The sequence below is a fragment of the Pipistrellus kuhlii genome, unplaced genomic scaffold, assembly GCF_014108245.1.
Source record: "Pipistrellus kuhlii isolate mPipKuh1 unplaced genomic scaffold, mPipKuh1.p scaffold_m20_p_106, whole genome shotgun sequence".
Taxonomy (NCBI): domain Eukaryota; kingdom Metazoa; phylum Chordata; class Mammalia; order Chiroptera; family Vespertilionidae; genus Pipistrellus; species Pipistrellus kuhlii.
The window spans coordinates 442,158-456,617 of NW_023425412.1; the positions used below are offsets into that span (position 1 = coordinate 442,158).

The following is a 14,460-nucleotide window of genomic DNA, read 5'->3' on the forward strand; positions in this document are numbered from 1 at the left end:
AGTTGGGGAGGGACCGCAGGAGGGCTCCAGGGCGAGTCCGGCTGGTCTTGCTCAGTCCCAATCTGCTGGACCCCAGCAGCAAGCTAACATACCAGTCAGAGCATCTGCCCCCTGGTGGTCAGCGCGCGTCATAGCAAGCAGGTGAGCAGCCTCAGCACCTCATTAGCATATTATGCTTTGATTGGTTGAAGGCTAACCAGTCGACCAGACACTTAGCGTGTTAGGCTTCTATTATAGAGGATGTGTCTCGCCCAGCTTTCCAAAGGAAAGCCATGGCCTCTTGGCCACAGAGCTGCCTTCTCACCTGCCATCACCACTAGTGAACCAGACCAGAGAGGCGATGGAGATGCTGAGCCAAGAGCGCAGCAGGTTAGAACCATGGGAATGTGCCATCAGGTCTTCTCCGTCGCAGGAGGCACCAAAACCGGAACCGGAGTCTGAACTGAGTACAAGGAACTCCCTCACTACGAGGTTCCTCTCTCTACCCCATCCCATCCTCCCTTCCACTCTCTCTAAAAGTGAATGAAAAAAAATATCCCCGGGTGAGGATTAACAAATACATACAGCCCAGCTTGTGTGGCCCAATGGTTTTTTTGTCTACCATGAACCAGGCAAACACAGGAGGATGGAATCCCTTTGGGGGGACACAGGAGGATGGGATCCCTTTGGGGGGACACAGGAGGATGAGATCCCTTTGGGGGGACACAGGAGGATGGGATCCCTTTGGGGGGACACAGGAGGATGAGATCCCTTTGGGGGGACACAGGAGGATGGGATGCCTTTGGGGGGACACACAGGAGGATGGGATCCCTTTGGGGGGGAGTGGGGAGACACGGGATGATGGGAACCCTTTGGGGGGACGCCAGTGGGAGAGCAGCCTGTGTTCGGGTCCCAGGCTGTGCCCAGCTGCTCCGGGCTCTGACCAGTGCGCCGGTCCGCAGGCTGTCAGCCGCACTCGGAGCCGGTGCGGGGCAGCGAGCACTCTTCCAGGCTCGGGAGGCGTCACTGTCAGCCCTGAGCGACCGGAGAAGCCGGAGCTCCCGCCCCGGAGCCGGCGCCCCGGGCCGCCGGGGAGGAGGAGGGAGGCGGCGGGCGGGCGCGCTTCCCGCCGGCCCCCGGACGGCCAGCTCCTCCGCCCCGCAGCCTCCCGGCCCGGGCAGACAGGGAGGCGGGACCGCGCCGGCCGCGCTCCGCAAACCGGACCCGGGGCCGGGGGACGCACCTGGAACTCCAGCCCGTAGATGACCGGAGCGTCGTCCTCCATGCTGCCGCCTCCCCGCGCCTCAGCGGGTCCCAGAGCCGGCGCGCCCCCTGCGCCGCGCGAACAGGTTCCGCGCCGGGCCGCCCGCGCCGAAACGGGACGCTTTCTGGCCGCCGCGGCCCCCGTAGGCTCACTTCCTGTGTTGTCCTGTCGCGTCATCGCCGGCGGCCAATGGCGGCAGTACGCGGCTGATGCGCATGCGCATCGGAACCCATCCGGGCTCTCTGCCTCTCCGCAGGCCCCGCGAGGCGGGTTTGTGGGAGGGGCGTCATCTGGGGGCGGGGCCTCGCCTGCACAGTGCTACCCCCACCTCGCCACTAGGGGCCGCCAGAGAGTCTCCTGCGGGAAGCCCAGGCTCCATCATGCCAGAATCGAGCACCTGGGGCAGTGGCACTGTCCTTTGTTGTCATTAGTTCTTTCTCACGGGAGGACGAATGCTTTCCATCCACTGCCATGAACTCCTTGGCTCCAACCTTAACACTAAAGAATCAAACTTCCATTCATGCTTCTATTTACCGAAGATGGGGCGCTAGGATTCGATTCGTGGGGCAGCTAGGATGTGCCAGGCAGCTAAGATGGGTGGGGGGCCTAAAGGAAGAAAAAGAAGAAACGGCGGGGTCTGGTTTGGTGTTTGGCTCGGCTGTATTTCAGCACCTAACGAATGACGTGCCTGGTGAAGTTAAGGCAAGATGGATATTTACTGGTGAATGAAGGAATCTGGGTGCCAAACATCTCACAGATATGCTTTCTTAGAGGCAAAAAGGCAAATGGGCTCAATAAAGAAGATCTAAGTTGATCTTTGTCAGGGAAAAAATATCGGCCTAGGACTTGACTACCCACTATAACCTGTTTGTAGTTTAAATATTTAATTTTCAAACCATCTTTTGTGGTTCCTTTAGGTCTCTGAGTTTGCAAGACTGCCACGCAGGCCTCCCCTTAGCTTGTCAGGTTAGCATGTGGCTCCTTTCGTTCATAGCTCCTAGGGTGCTTTGGCCCCAATGAAAAAAGCCTAACTGTACCTTCCAGCTGCGCCCGGGCTGCAGGTTTGCCTGTTGCAGCAGTCCAGGTTTAGGATAACCTCCGCTGCAGACCCCAACTCTGGGCTGCTCGCCCCGCCCACTCCCCGCCCGGGTCACACCCCCGGGCCAGGCCCCGCCCACTCCTCAGCCCGGGATCGCATCCAGGCTCAGGCCCCGCCCCATTGCCCCGCCTCGTTCACATCTCCGGGCCCCGCCCCCGGTTGCATGAACCGGAAGCTCAATGCGCTTCCGGCAGCGACCTTTGGGAGGGCGGGGAGGAGGTTGCACTGGGCATGCGCGCAGGAGCGGCACGCAGGCGTGCGCAGGCGCCGCAGTGGCCACGCCCCCTCCTTCCTCCGCCTCCTCACCAACGGCCCTGGCCCGGCCCGGCCCGGCCCCTGGACCCTGCCCCGACCGGCGGGCGGCAGGTGAGGACCCCGGGCTGCAGCGACGGGTCGGGCGGTCCCGAGCTCCCCGGTCCTCCGCGGGCTCCGCAGGCCGGTCTGCCTCGCGGACTTTGGCGCGTCGTGGCGGGAGGCGTCGGCACAGGCGAAGGGTGGGCGAGTAGGAATGGGGTCCTGGGATCAGGCAGAGGGGGACCGGGGAGCAGGCAGAGAGGGACCGGGGAGCAGGCAGAGGGGGACCGGGGAGCAGGCAGGGGGGGACCGGGGAGCAGGCAGAGAGGGACCGGGGAGCAGGCAGGGGGAGAACCGGGGAGCAGGCAGGGGGGGACCGGGGAGCAGGCAGGGGGGGACCGGGGAGCGGGGAGCAGGCGGGGGAGAACCGGGGAGCAGGCAGAGGGGGACCGAGGAGCAGGCAGGGGGGGACCGGGGAGCGGGGAGCAGGCGGGGGAGAACCGGGGAGCAGGCGGAGGGGGACTGGGGAGCAGGCGGAGGGGGACCGGGGAGCAGGCAGAGGGGGACCGGGGAGCAGGCAGGGGGAGAACCCGGGAGCAGGCAGGGGGGACCGGGGAGCAGGCGGAGGGGGTCCGGGGAGCAGGCGGAGGGGGACCGGGGAGCAGGCGGAGGGGAACCGGGGAGCAGGCAGGGGGGGACCGGGGAGCAGGCAGGGGGGGACCGGGGAGCAGGCAGAGGGGGACCGGGGAGCAGGCGGGGGGGAGGGAAGACCGGGGAGCAGGCAGGGGGAGAACCGGGGAGCGGGCAGGGGGGGACCGGGGAGCAGGCAGGGGGGGGACCGGGGAGCAGGCAGAGGGGGTCCGGGGCGGAGGGGGACCGGGGAGCAGGCGGAGGGGGACCGGGGAGCAGGCGGAGGGAGACCGGGGAGCAGGCAGGGGGAGAACCGGGGTGCAGGCAGGGGGGGACCGGGGAGCAGGCAGAGGGGGACCGGGGAGCAGGCAGGGGGAGGACCGGGGAGCAGGCAGGGGGGGACTGGGGAGCAGGCAGGGGGAGAACCGGGGAGCAGGCAGGGGGAGAACCGGGGAGCAGGCAGAGGGGGGACCGGGGAGCAGGCAGAGGGGGACCGGGGAGCAGGCAGGGGGGGACCGGGGAGCAGGCAGGGGGGGACCGGGGAGCAGGCAGAGGGGGACCGGGGAGCAGGCAGGGGGAGGACCGGGGAGCAGGCAGGGGGGGACCGGGGAGCAGGCAGAGGGGGACCGGGGAGCAGGCAGGGGGAGAACCGGGGAGCAGGCAGGGGGAGAACCGGGGAGCAGGCAGGGGGGGACCGGGAGCAGGCAGGGGGAGCCGGATCTGCTCCGGCCTCCCAGGTCCGATAACCCGTCTCGCTCCCACTTTGCCGCTTGAGCACAGGCGCAGGCGGAGACCTGCCGCCCGGCCCAGCGCCTGGAGGTGAAGGGAGGGTGTGGGAGAGCCTTCGGTCCCGGTAACGTCGGTGATGGCGGCAGCAGCCTGGACAGAGGTGTCCACCGCACCCAGTCCAGATAGAAACCCTGGACCACAGATTCCGCCCTTCTGTGGCCACTGAAGGACAGCCTATCTTCCGGGTTCAGATATTTCACTACTGCTTGTTTTGGGGCTGTATCGTCTCAGCAGGGACGCTGGGGTGAGAAGGATGTGCTGTTACTGACTCCAGGGTGTTGAACTGAGTTGGAAGTCTGAGATGCCGAGGGGAGGTGAATGGGTTGAACAGGAAAACCTATCCTCTGCTACTCCGTGCGATTGGCACACCACCCAGGAAAGCGATGTGACACTACCTGGCGAAGATGAAGAAGTATATTGTGTGGCCCAACACACACACTTTTATTTTTTGCGTTTTTACAGGGAGTGGAAGAGAGAGGGAAAGAACGAGAGAAACATCGATGTGAGATAGACACCTAGGGCAGTAGGGGTTGCTCTGGCTGTTGTGCTTTCCATGGGCTTAAAGTAGCCGGGCCAGCATGGCTCAGTGGCTGAGCATTGACCTATGACCCAGGAGGTCAGGGTTCGATTCCCGGTCAGGGCACAGGCCCAGGTTGTGGACTTGATCCCCAGTGTAGGGCATGTAGGAGCGGTCAATTACTCTCTCTTCCTCTCCCCTCCTCTCTGACATCAATAAAATGTATTTAAAAAGAAGAAAGAAAAAGGATGACATGAGCTTAACAGTGACTGGGAGGAAAGCTGCTGAGGTTGGTGTATCTGCCTTTGTTTCAGGGACCATGGAGGACGCTCCGCGCGCTGAGCAGGGCCTGACGGCGGAGCCCCGGCTGGCCGAGGGGGGAGCAGAAAGCACCGCCCCGGAGGCCCCCCAGCAGGAACCCGGGCTGCTCTTCCAGGAGGAAACCATCGATCTCGGGGGCGACGAGTTCGGGTCCGAGGAGAACGAGACCGTCTCGGATGATTCCAATAACTTCGCAGACAAGCTCAGCGAGCACATGATGGAGAGCGTCCTCATTTCGGATTCTCCGAACAACAGCGAAGACGACACTGGCGACCTGGGCGGGGCGCAGGACGTCCGGGAGCCTGCGGGAGGCAGCCATGCCCTCAGCCAGGACCGTGTCCCAGGCACCGGCGCCGAGGACACTCCCAGTCCTGACGGTGAGAGTGACGGAGACACAGCGCCTCAGGACGGCTCGGAAGGGACTCCTGGCACCGGGGCGAGCTTGCAGGGAGTCGTGGAGCCAGAAGGGAAAGGCTTGCCCGCCTGTGAGCATGCAGACGCCGGGGAGCCGGGACCCCGGCCCCAGGGCTCGCCCCCTCCCAAGGACGAGCCGGTGCCCGTGTGCACCATCTTCAGCCAGGCCCCGGCCATGGCCACCCAGCCCAGCCCCTTCCTGCAGGACGGCTTCGAGTCCCAGATGGTGAAGTCGCCCAGCTTCAGCGGCCCCAGCCAGCCGGCCCCCCGGACACCCCCGCCCGCGGTGCAGCCCAGCCCCAGCCTGAGCACCTTCTTCGGGGAAACCGCCAGCACCAGCTCCCTGGCCTCGGACTTCTTTGACTCCTTCACCACCTCCACGTTCATCTCCGTCAGTAACCCCCACGCCGGCACGGGGGTCCCCGGGCCACTGTCGCCACTCGCCTCCCCGAGGACGGAGCGCGCCGAGCCGGCTGTCCCCGCGGCTCCGCTGGAGATCCCGCAGTCCCCCCAGCCCTTCTCCCAGATCCAGGCCGTGTTCGCCGGGAGCGAGGACCCCTTCGCCACCGCCCTGAGCGTGAGCGAGATGGACCGCCGGAGCGACGCCTGGCTGCCCAGCCCGGCGACCCGGGACATCCTGGTGTCGGTGGCCACGCAGCAGTACAGCGCCGTGTTCGTGGACAAGGAGAACCTCACCATGCCGGGCCTCAAGTTCGACAACCTCCAGGTGAGGCGGCTCCGGCAGAGGAAACGCTCGGCGATCCTCCCCCAGGCAGCGGGTCATTCGGGTGCTGGTGGGCGGCTGAGTTAGTGGCCGCAGCCGCCCTGCCCTGACCTCACACATCCTCCAGGGCGACGCCATCAAGGACCTGCTGCTGCGCTTCGTGGGCGAGAAGGCGGCGGCGCGCAGGCAGGTGGCGGACGCCAGTGCCGTGGAGCAGTCCTTCGTCGGCCTGAAGCAGCTCATTGTGAGGAGCGGGCGCTGGGTGGTCCGTCGTGTGTGTGTGTCTGTGTCTGTCTGCCTCCACAGTGTTCTCCTGGGAGCTCGCTGCCTGGCATATATCACCAGAGCCCTGCACAGACATAGAACTTCGTTAGAGTAGACACCAGTCCTGGGTAGCAGAGAGCATCCTATCAACACGCTTTCAATTTTCAGTCCAATTACAATAGTTTAAAAGCCATTATTTTAAATGAGCAGAGTGCTTGAAGCACAGTATACTTGGGTTAAATAAGCTTCATCGAGTATAATGTTGGAGAGAAATAACTTTATTTTTTTAAGTGTCCTGTCTTCACTCAGTATAGAAGGCTTGTTCTGCACGGTGTCCAGGGTTCACATCTCAGCAGGAAATGGCAGGGAAGTGTGTTGTGTTGACAGACTGGCCTGTGATGTGTCGCAGCAGTGTAGTTCATGTTAGTAATAGATGTAAACATACAGCGCTCACAACCACATGCAGACCTCACAGATACACCCACATGCAGCCAACACAGCTCCACAGGGCGTTGATTTCTGCCTGGAAGGTTAAGCAGGAAGAGTGCACAGATGGTTGTCCTGGAGGAAGGAGGGCAGGTGGACGGGGAGGGGGGGGGGCCTGTGGCCAGCTTTCCACAGGTTCTCCCGGTGGCCTCTGCCGGGCGGGCTCCCTGGCCATGGCCTGCGTCCAGCATGTGGCCGGTGCTCGAGGGCCGTCTTGCTGTGCCTTTCAGAGCAGCAGAAACTGGAGGGCGGCAGTGGACCTGTGCGGGCGCCTCCTCACAGCCCACGGCCAAGGCTACGGCAAGAGCGGGCTGCCCACCAGCCACACGGCAGACTCGCTGCAGGTACGGCGGGCTCTGGGCTGCTCTGTTTGTTGTAAGGGGGGGGTGGGGGGCATGGGAGCGGCGGGGGGAGCGGCTCAGGGGTCTGGGTGTGGCCACAGGGAGGGGCGGGTCCTCAGGGCTGCTCTCCCGGCACAGCAGAGCTTCTGGGATGGGGATGCAGAGCTGGTGTGACTGGGACGGGCCTCTGGGGGCGCGGTGGGAGGTCCTTCATGGCGTCGAGCGGAAGGAGGAGGCAGCGTACCCTGAACCGGACTTGGCTGGGTTCCTGCCTCCTGGAGCTCCCCGCGTGGGCACAGGTCACTGAGCGTTTAGGGGGTGCGGGGAGGGGTCGGCAGGCCGCCCCTGACCCCAGCCTGTGCTCCGCCGCTGCAGCTGTGGTTCGTGCGGCTGGCGCTGCTGGTGAAGCTGGGCCTGTTCCAGAGCGCGGAGCGGGAGTTCGAGCCCTTCGGCAGCCTGGACCAGCCCGACCTCTACTACGAGTACTACCCGCAGCTGTACCCCGGCCGCAGGGGTAAGGCGCGCCGCCGCTCCCGGCTCCCCGGTCCCCGCCCGGGCTCAGCCTCACCTGTGCGCACCGCCCACCTGACGGCTCCCAGCAGCTCCGGGCGCCCCTGTGCGGACGCGGGCTCCCTGGCTCCCTGGCCTCGCTCCGAGCGAGCAGTGCTCTGCGTTGTTGCCCAGGAGGGACGCACTCACCGTTCTGTGCCTTCTCTCGGCCTCTGCTCGTTAAGGGATTGGGAAACCTGGGGCGGCGTGAGGCAGCGCGGCGGGAAATGAGGGCGGGTGGGGGGCGTTGGGGGTGTTTTGTCGAGTGAAAGGCCGTCCTGACATTCACGGTCTGCAGGGCCAGCTCACTGACCCGCGGTGTCTGGCCTCCTGACCCATGTGGCTTTGAGCTGTCCGGGGCGGGGGGCACGTGAATATTTCTTAAAGAACGTTACATTTCTTCTTTTAAAAAACACCTGTTAAGGTTGAATTCCGAAAGAGTATTAACATCATGTCCCCACTTTCTAGAAAGATTGAATTGTTTTCCTCTGAGGAGCTGGGTGCCGGGGCCCTGGGTCTGGCGGCCCTGATGCTGCCATGCCTCCTGCTGGGACAGCTCTGAGGCACAGCTCTGGCTCCAAAGACACACGCATGTGCACACGTGTGCACACACACCATAGACTGACTGAGGGCATCTTCAGGGCCTGGTCCTGACGCACGCTGGCTCAGCCCCTGCTCGGCTCTGGTCCCCTACACCCTCACCTGCTGGCAGACCCTCCCTGCAGGTCCCTGGACCTCGCTGAGCCCACAGGGTACTGTGCTGGCTCGTGATGGCTGGAGCATGCTTACATGCTAGAACATGCTTACACATGCTTCGCCCACGTGCACTCTGCAGCGGGCACCATGGAGAACTTGACGGTGTCAGGCGGTCCTGCGGTCCCCGCCGGGGGCAGGTCTGCACAGCTAGCATGCGTGTGCGGGCAGGGGGTGTGCTCTCACGCCATGACTGACGCTCTGGCCTTGGCGCAGGCTCCATGGTCCCCTTCTCCATGCGCGTCCTGCACGCCGAGCTGCAGCAGTACCTGGGGAACCCGCAGGAGGCCCTGGACCGGCTGCACCGGGTGAAGGCCGTCTGCAGCCAGGTAGGTCTGCGGCCAGGGCTCCCGTCCTCCCGGTGCCCGCTCCGCCTGCCGCCTCAGCAAGGCAGGCCCAGCCTGCGGGGACCTGTGCTGTCTTCTCTCAGACATCATGGCGGCAGGGGCAGACGGGAGCTGCAGTCCCTGCTGCCGCCAAGCAGGCCCTGGGCAGCTTACGGACTGTGGTCCACAGGCCCCGGAGCCCTGCACATCGCCCTGACCGTCCCTGCCCTGACTCCGGACAGCCGGGCCCAGGGCCTCCCGCATCCCCCGAATCGCCTGGTTGGGAGGCGATGAGGCAGACCTGGGCAGTGCTCCGTCCCCAGGCGGCCTGCCTCCCCGCCGCCTCAGGCCCACCGCTGGGAGCTGGGGTGGGGTTCCGGAGGGTGCAGCCCCACAGCCACAGGTGGGGGCGTTGATGATGTAACCCTCACTTCCGGGCCGGCAGCAGGCCAATCCCGGACGGGCTCAGCGTGGGCGGGCAGGCCCACTGCAGGGGAGACACCCGCGTGGTGGTGGAGCTGGGGCGGTTACTTTCCGAGCCTTCCGCACTCAGGTGGCCACCCGGGTGCTGGGCAGAGAGCGGGTGCTGGGCGGTGAGCCGGGTGCTGGGTGCTAGGCAGAGAGCAGGGTGCTGGGCGGCGGGTGGGGTGCTGGGCGGCGGGCGGTTGGTGGGGGCGAAAGGCCGAGACCCGGCCTCAGGGGAAAGTGCGCACCGGCAGGTGTGAGGCCCCAGGCCCACCTGCGGGGCTCGGTTCTCCTGAATCTGCAGATCCTGGCCCACCTGGAGCAAGGCCTGGCCGAGGACGGCAGCATGAGCAGCATCTCGCCCGAGAACAGGCAAGGTCCGTGCGGCCTCCCTCCTGCACAGCTCCCTCCCGGGCGCCCGGCGCAGCCCCTGGGTCTGTGGTCCCGTCCCCTTTCCTGTCCCCGACCAGCCCTCCCTCCACCCAGGCAGCCCCTAGGGACCTTCGGCCTGGGCCTCCGACAGGAGATGGGAGGAAGGGCCGGCCCTTGGCCAAGGCGGCTGGAGGAGGGGGCGGTGGGAGAGGGGTGTGGGGAGGGAGGGGGGCTGTGGAGGTTTGAAGATGCCTGGGGGAAGGGGGACAGCCTGCCGCTGTGCAGACGCCCTGTGGGGAGTCGGCTTCAGGGGCCGCACCTTGGCGGCCGTGTGACCTTGCAGAGCACCCCTCCCCCTGCCACAGGAGGTGGAGGAGGGTGCCCTGTCTCCCTCGGAAGGTCAGCAAACAGGCCTGGGCCCTGGGGAAGGCAGAGCCCGGTGCTGACCCCATGGGGCGCCTTGCACAGGCCATGGCAGCAGGCCTCCCCCCCCCCCCTTTCTGAGGAGGAATCTCGGGGTGCTGACGCTGCCCTGGCCTGTGGTCTGTCCTCCGAGGCGGAGCCCTGCCCTCGGTGGCTGTGTGGCCGGCCCCCCAGAGCGCGGACTCCACCGCGGCCCCGGTTCGCTCAGCGCCCTCTCTTGCAGCCTCCCTGCAGCTATGGCGGTGCCGCCTGGGCCGGGTGACCTGCTCCATGGCCAACTGCCTGCTCCTCATGAAGGTGCGTGGGGCTGGGCTCGGCGGAACAGCTCGGGGCCACAGGCTGCGGCCTCCGTCAAATTCCGTGTAATTGTTAAACGGGGTCACACTGTGCCCCCACTCGGTCCCCGCGGCCCTGCTCCCCAGGACAGGACTCGGGGCGGGGATGGGGGCCTTTGTCTCCTCCAGTGCCTCCCCCCCCCCCTCCCCGAGCAGCCCTGCAGCTCACACGCCTGTCCTGGGGCCTCACGCCTGCCCCAGGGTGACCTCTCCGGCCGCTGCCGCTGAGGGAGCTGCTGCAGGAAGCAGCCAGCCACAGGCAGCAGCCTCGGCCCACACCTGCTCCCCGATGAGAGATGGGGGCTCCCCCGGCCCCGAGGGTCACTCTGGGCTGCAATGGCAGGCAGGTCACGGGGTGGAGGAGCGTGACCGTGGGCTCCTCCTGCGGGCGGCCGTGCCATGGGCCATGGACCCTCGTGTGGGCGTGGGGAGGGCTGGAGCAGGGGTAAGTTCAGAGCCGCAGCCGCTCATCACTCGTCACAGAGGTGTGGCCGGACCTGCTGGAGGAGCCAGCACGGCGGTCCCGGTGCCAGCGCCACCTTCTGTGCCCTTAGTGTAGGCCCTGGTGCAGAGTGCCCTGCACAGCCCTCCCGCCCTGCCTCCCAGCCCAGCACGGTGGTGAGGACGGGAGGGGGTGAGGGTGAGGAGCGCTATTGCTCACAGCGATTCATTCCCCTTCGGGCTCACGTCCTCCGTCCTGTCCCTGTCCCCTCCCCTCAGCCGCACCTTCCCTGGGGCCCGTGTGGGCAGCAGGGAGATGTGCCCCGAGTCCCCAGCCTCTGCGGTGACCAGCTGCTCCCCGAGGCTGTGGCCCTGCCCCTCCTCCCTCACAGGCCCCTCCCCCCACTGCCCCTCAGCCAGCCCTGCGGCCCTCACAGGCAGACCCCGCACTCGTGTGGCCAACCCCTCCGGAGGGAGGTCAGCTGGTCCAAAACTCGCGGCTTTTCTGCATTTTTAAGACACAAACAGAAAATTATGGGATGGACATGCTTTTCTTTGTTGTATTGTCATACCTCTAGGCACCAAGCATGTCTTCTGCCTGCATGTAGGTAGCATGTAGAGGATGTCTGCACAGAACACGTTACTGTTTCAAAAATGCTTTTACGGTGAATGCATTGAACTTGAAATTTTAGATTACTCTTTCATTTGAGTTTAAAAAGAAAATGGTTGCAGTGAAGGCCACTCAAGCTTGTGCTGTTTCCACCTAGTGGCCGCGCCCAGCACCGCAGGCCTGTGGTCTTGCTCTGGTGTCACATTAATTAAATTACGTGTCTGGGCTAACAGTGGGTTATTTAATCAGCCGTTTAATTATTTTGAATAACGTTTCTATTACAGGGGAGTAAATACTGATGAACTTTTTAACGATGAGGAATGTTTTCATGTCTGCATAATGCCCTCGGCACAGCCACACGTGTCCCAGAGCCGGGACAGGCCTGCTCTCACTGCATTGTATCTTATTTTTATTTTATTATCATTTTTGCCCTTCCCTGAGGATACGTTTATTGATTTGAGAGGGAGAAACATCAATGTGAGAGGAAAATCGTTCGGTTGCCTCCCAGGGATGCGACCCACAGCCTTTTGGTGCACCTACTGAGCCACCCGGCCAGCGCTCACCTCTCACTTTGTTGTTTGTTAATCCTCGTCTGAAAGTATTTTTCCATTGTGTGGAGGGAGGGAGGGAAGAAAGAGGGGGAGGGAGACATCAGTGTGCCAGGGGCACAGTAATTGGTTGCCTCCCGACCTGGATGGTGCATGCCCTGACGGGAAATCTAACCTGAGAGCTTTCCGTGCTCAGGCCAACGCTCTAACCACTGAGCTCACCAGCCAGGGCTCACCTCACTCTCAGTGTCACTGTCTCTCCTGAGGTTCCAGAGGCTGCAGGAGTCCTCTGCCCTGCAGGCGGGCAAGGCGGGCGCGCCCTGAGTAGGCTCCTGCCACGCGTGTCCCTGTGTCCTCACACGGGGTCTGCGCCTGACAGCCGCTCTCCCGCAGGACTACGTGCTGGCTGTGGATGCCTACCGCTCTGTCGTCCAGTTCCACCCCGAGCAGGAGCCGCAGCTGCTCAGCGGCATCGGCCGCATCTTCCTCCAGGTGGGCGCTGTGGGAAGGCGGGGGCCGGCTCACTGACCACCGGGACTGGGCCGCCGGGGAGAAGCGAGGGTCAGCTCGGGGACAGAACTGGCGGGGCCAGCGGGCGGGAGTGGCTGTCATTTCCTGGTCACACCGGGCTGCTGCCTGGCGCCAGCCTGTGAGTCTCCGTTTCACTCCGCTGTGTGGCGGCGCTGCCATGCGGGGTTCTCGGAAAGCACAGGCTGCACGCCGCGTCTAACGGGCCCGCGCGCTGCACCCACACGTCTGGCAGTCTGAACAGGAAGTGACGCCAGGCCGGTGGTCAGAGCCCTGCTTGGCACCATCGTCTCTGTGACGTGACCCCAGGTGAGCGGGCGCCTGAGCTGTGACTGTCTGAGCAGATCGGAGACATTAAGACGGCCGAGAAGTACTTCCAGGACGTGGAGAGGGTGACGCAGAGGCTGGACGGGCCGCAGGGCAAGACGATGGTGCTGATGAACAGGTAGCGAGCTCACGCCGAACATGTCCTGCCAAGGTGTCCCACCGAGTGTCCGCAGCTCCGGGCGCACAGCCCTCTGGGATCGCGAATTCCTGGCCGCTGTCCCAGGCCGTTTGTGGCAGGAAGTGTAGGCGCAGTGCCGAGTCTGGATCAATAACCTTAGGGGCCCCCCCCCCCTCCGTTTTTTTATGAAAAAGATTATTTAGAAAGTCACAAAGGGGGCCTTGGAGTGGAGGAGGAGGAGGTGAAGGTAATGACCGCCCGGCGAGGAGGGAGGGAGAGGCTGTGCTCCCGGCCCCTTAACTCCAGTCCGGAGTGCGAGCTGCGGGCCAGCCAGCGGCACTCACGCCCGCTGAGGGCACCGTCCCCGGCGCTCGGGGCCCAGTGAGGGCGAACATCGCAGGAGCCTCTGCCCTGGAGGCTGAGGCTTCCCTGTCGCTTGTCCCAGAGCGTTCCTCCACCTCGGTCAGAATAACTTCGCCGAAGCCCACAAGTTCTTCACGGAGACCTTAAGGATTGACCCCACAAATGCAGTGGTAAGGCGCTTCGGCAGATGTGTCACACCTGTGGCCCCGTCCCGCCCTCTGGCCCGGGCGGTGACCATGGGGGTGGGGCCCGGGCACAGCCCCAGCCCTGACGCCCCGTCCTCCGAGGGGGTGGGGCCCGGGCACAGCCCCAGCCCTGACGCCCCGTCCTCCGAGGGGGTGGGGGGCCCGGGCACAGCGCGGCCCTGACCCCCCCGTCCTCCGAGGGGGTGGGGGCCCGGGCACAGCCCCAGCCCTGACGCCCCGTCCTCCGAGGGGGTGGGGCCCGGGCACAGCCCCAGCCCTGACGCCCCGTCCTCCGAGGGGGTGGGGGGCCCAGGCACAGCGCGTCCCTGACCCCCCCGTCCTCCGAGGGGGTGGGGGGCCCGGGCACAGCGCGGCCCTGACCCCGTCCATCCTCCGAGGGGGTGGGGGGCCCGGGCATAGCGCGGTCCTGACCCCTCGTCCTCCAGGCCAACAACAACGCGGCCGTGTGCCTGCTGTACCTGGGCCGGCTCAAGGACTCGCTGCGGCAGCTGGAGGCCCTGGTGCAGCGGGAGCCCGGGCACTGCCTGCACGAGAGCGTGCTCTTCAACCTGACCACCATGTACGAGCTGGAGTCCTCCCGCAGCCCGCAGAAGAAGCAGGCGCTGCTCGAGGCGGTGGCCGGCCGCGAGGGCGACAGCTTCAACACGCAGTGCCTCAAGCTGGCCTAGCCCGCGCCGCCCGGCTCCCGGGCACTACGCCGGGAGCTGCCCTGGGCGGGGTCGGCAGGCCCGTGAGGCCTGTGGACTGGGGCCGAGCGCGCCCCCGTCCCGGCCGAGGCCAGGTGTTGGGCAGTCGTTCAGCGGCAGCCCTGCACCGCCGTGGGCTCCTCGGTGAGCGTGTTGTGGGCGGTGCAGAGTCTGCAGGACACTCGGGTCCTCGAGCTTCTTTCTCCTGGAAGCTGGGCCGCTCGGTGTTAGTTCTGAATGTCCTCAGGGGAAAGCAGGAAGAGTAATATAAACCGTTCCCAGCACCTG

General features: G+C 65.2%; 2 protein-coding genes across 3 annotated transcripts in view; one reads left to right on the plus strand and one right to left on the minus strand.

Annotated features, from left to right (window-relative positions):
• Positions 1-1,390, minus strand: part of EIPR1 (EARP complex and GARP complex interacting protein 1) — a 38,008-nt gene extending 36,618 nt beyond the window's left edge. Inside the window, exon 1 of the mRNA XM_036430290.2 lies at positions 1,223-1,390. Within this exon, the coding sequence (XP_036286183.1) occupies positions 1,223-1,264 (42 nt within the window). The 5' untranslated portion in view covers positions 1,265-1,390. The remainder of the gene's footprint in view (positions 1-1,222) is intronic.
• Positions 1,391-2,517: 1,127 nt separating this feature from the next.
• Positions 2,518-14,452, plus strand: TRAPPC12 (trafficking protein particle complex subunit 12). 2 transcript variants are annotated; one of them, XM_045578838.1, is made up of 13 exons: positions 2,518-2,708; positions 4,887-6,034; positions 6,159-6,275; positions 7,012-7,125; positions 7,498-7,636; positions 8,641-8,753; positions 9,520-9,592; positions 10,234-10,307; positions 12,338-12,436; positions 12,817-12,917; positions 13,363-13,450; positions 13,912-14,199; positions 14,252-14,452. In XM_045578838.1, exons 1-12 carry the CDS (start codon positions 2,522-2,524, stop codon positions 14,152-14,154), a joined length of 2,496 nt encoding a protein of 831 aa, XP_045434794.1. In that variant the 5' UTR covers positions 2,518-2,521; the 3' UTR covers positions 14,155-14,199; positions 14,252-14,452. The 2 variants fall into 2 exon arrangements, with proteins under 2 accessions (XP_045434794.1, XP_036286185.2); XM_036430292.2 differs by having other exon boundaries at positions 13,912-14,452.
• Positions 14,453-14,460: the final 8 nt, after the last annotated feature.

Excerpts from the sequence above, each read along its gene's own strand:
- TRAPPC12 (XM_036430292.2), top strand. The coding sequence starts at position 2,522 with ATGCGCTTCCGGCAGCGACCTTTGGGAGGGCGGGGAGGAGGTTGCACT. Across the intron at positions 2,709-4,886 it reads CCCCGACCGGCGGGCGGCAG|GGACCATGGAGGACGCTCCG; the intron begins GTGAGGACCCCG and ends CCTTTGTTTCAG. Across the intron at positions 13,451-13,911 it reads TTGACCCCACAAATGCAGTG|GCCAACAACAACGCGGCCGT; the intron begins GTAAGGCGCTTC and ends CTCGTCCTCCAG.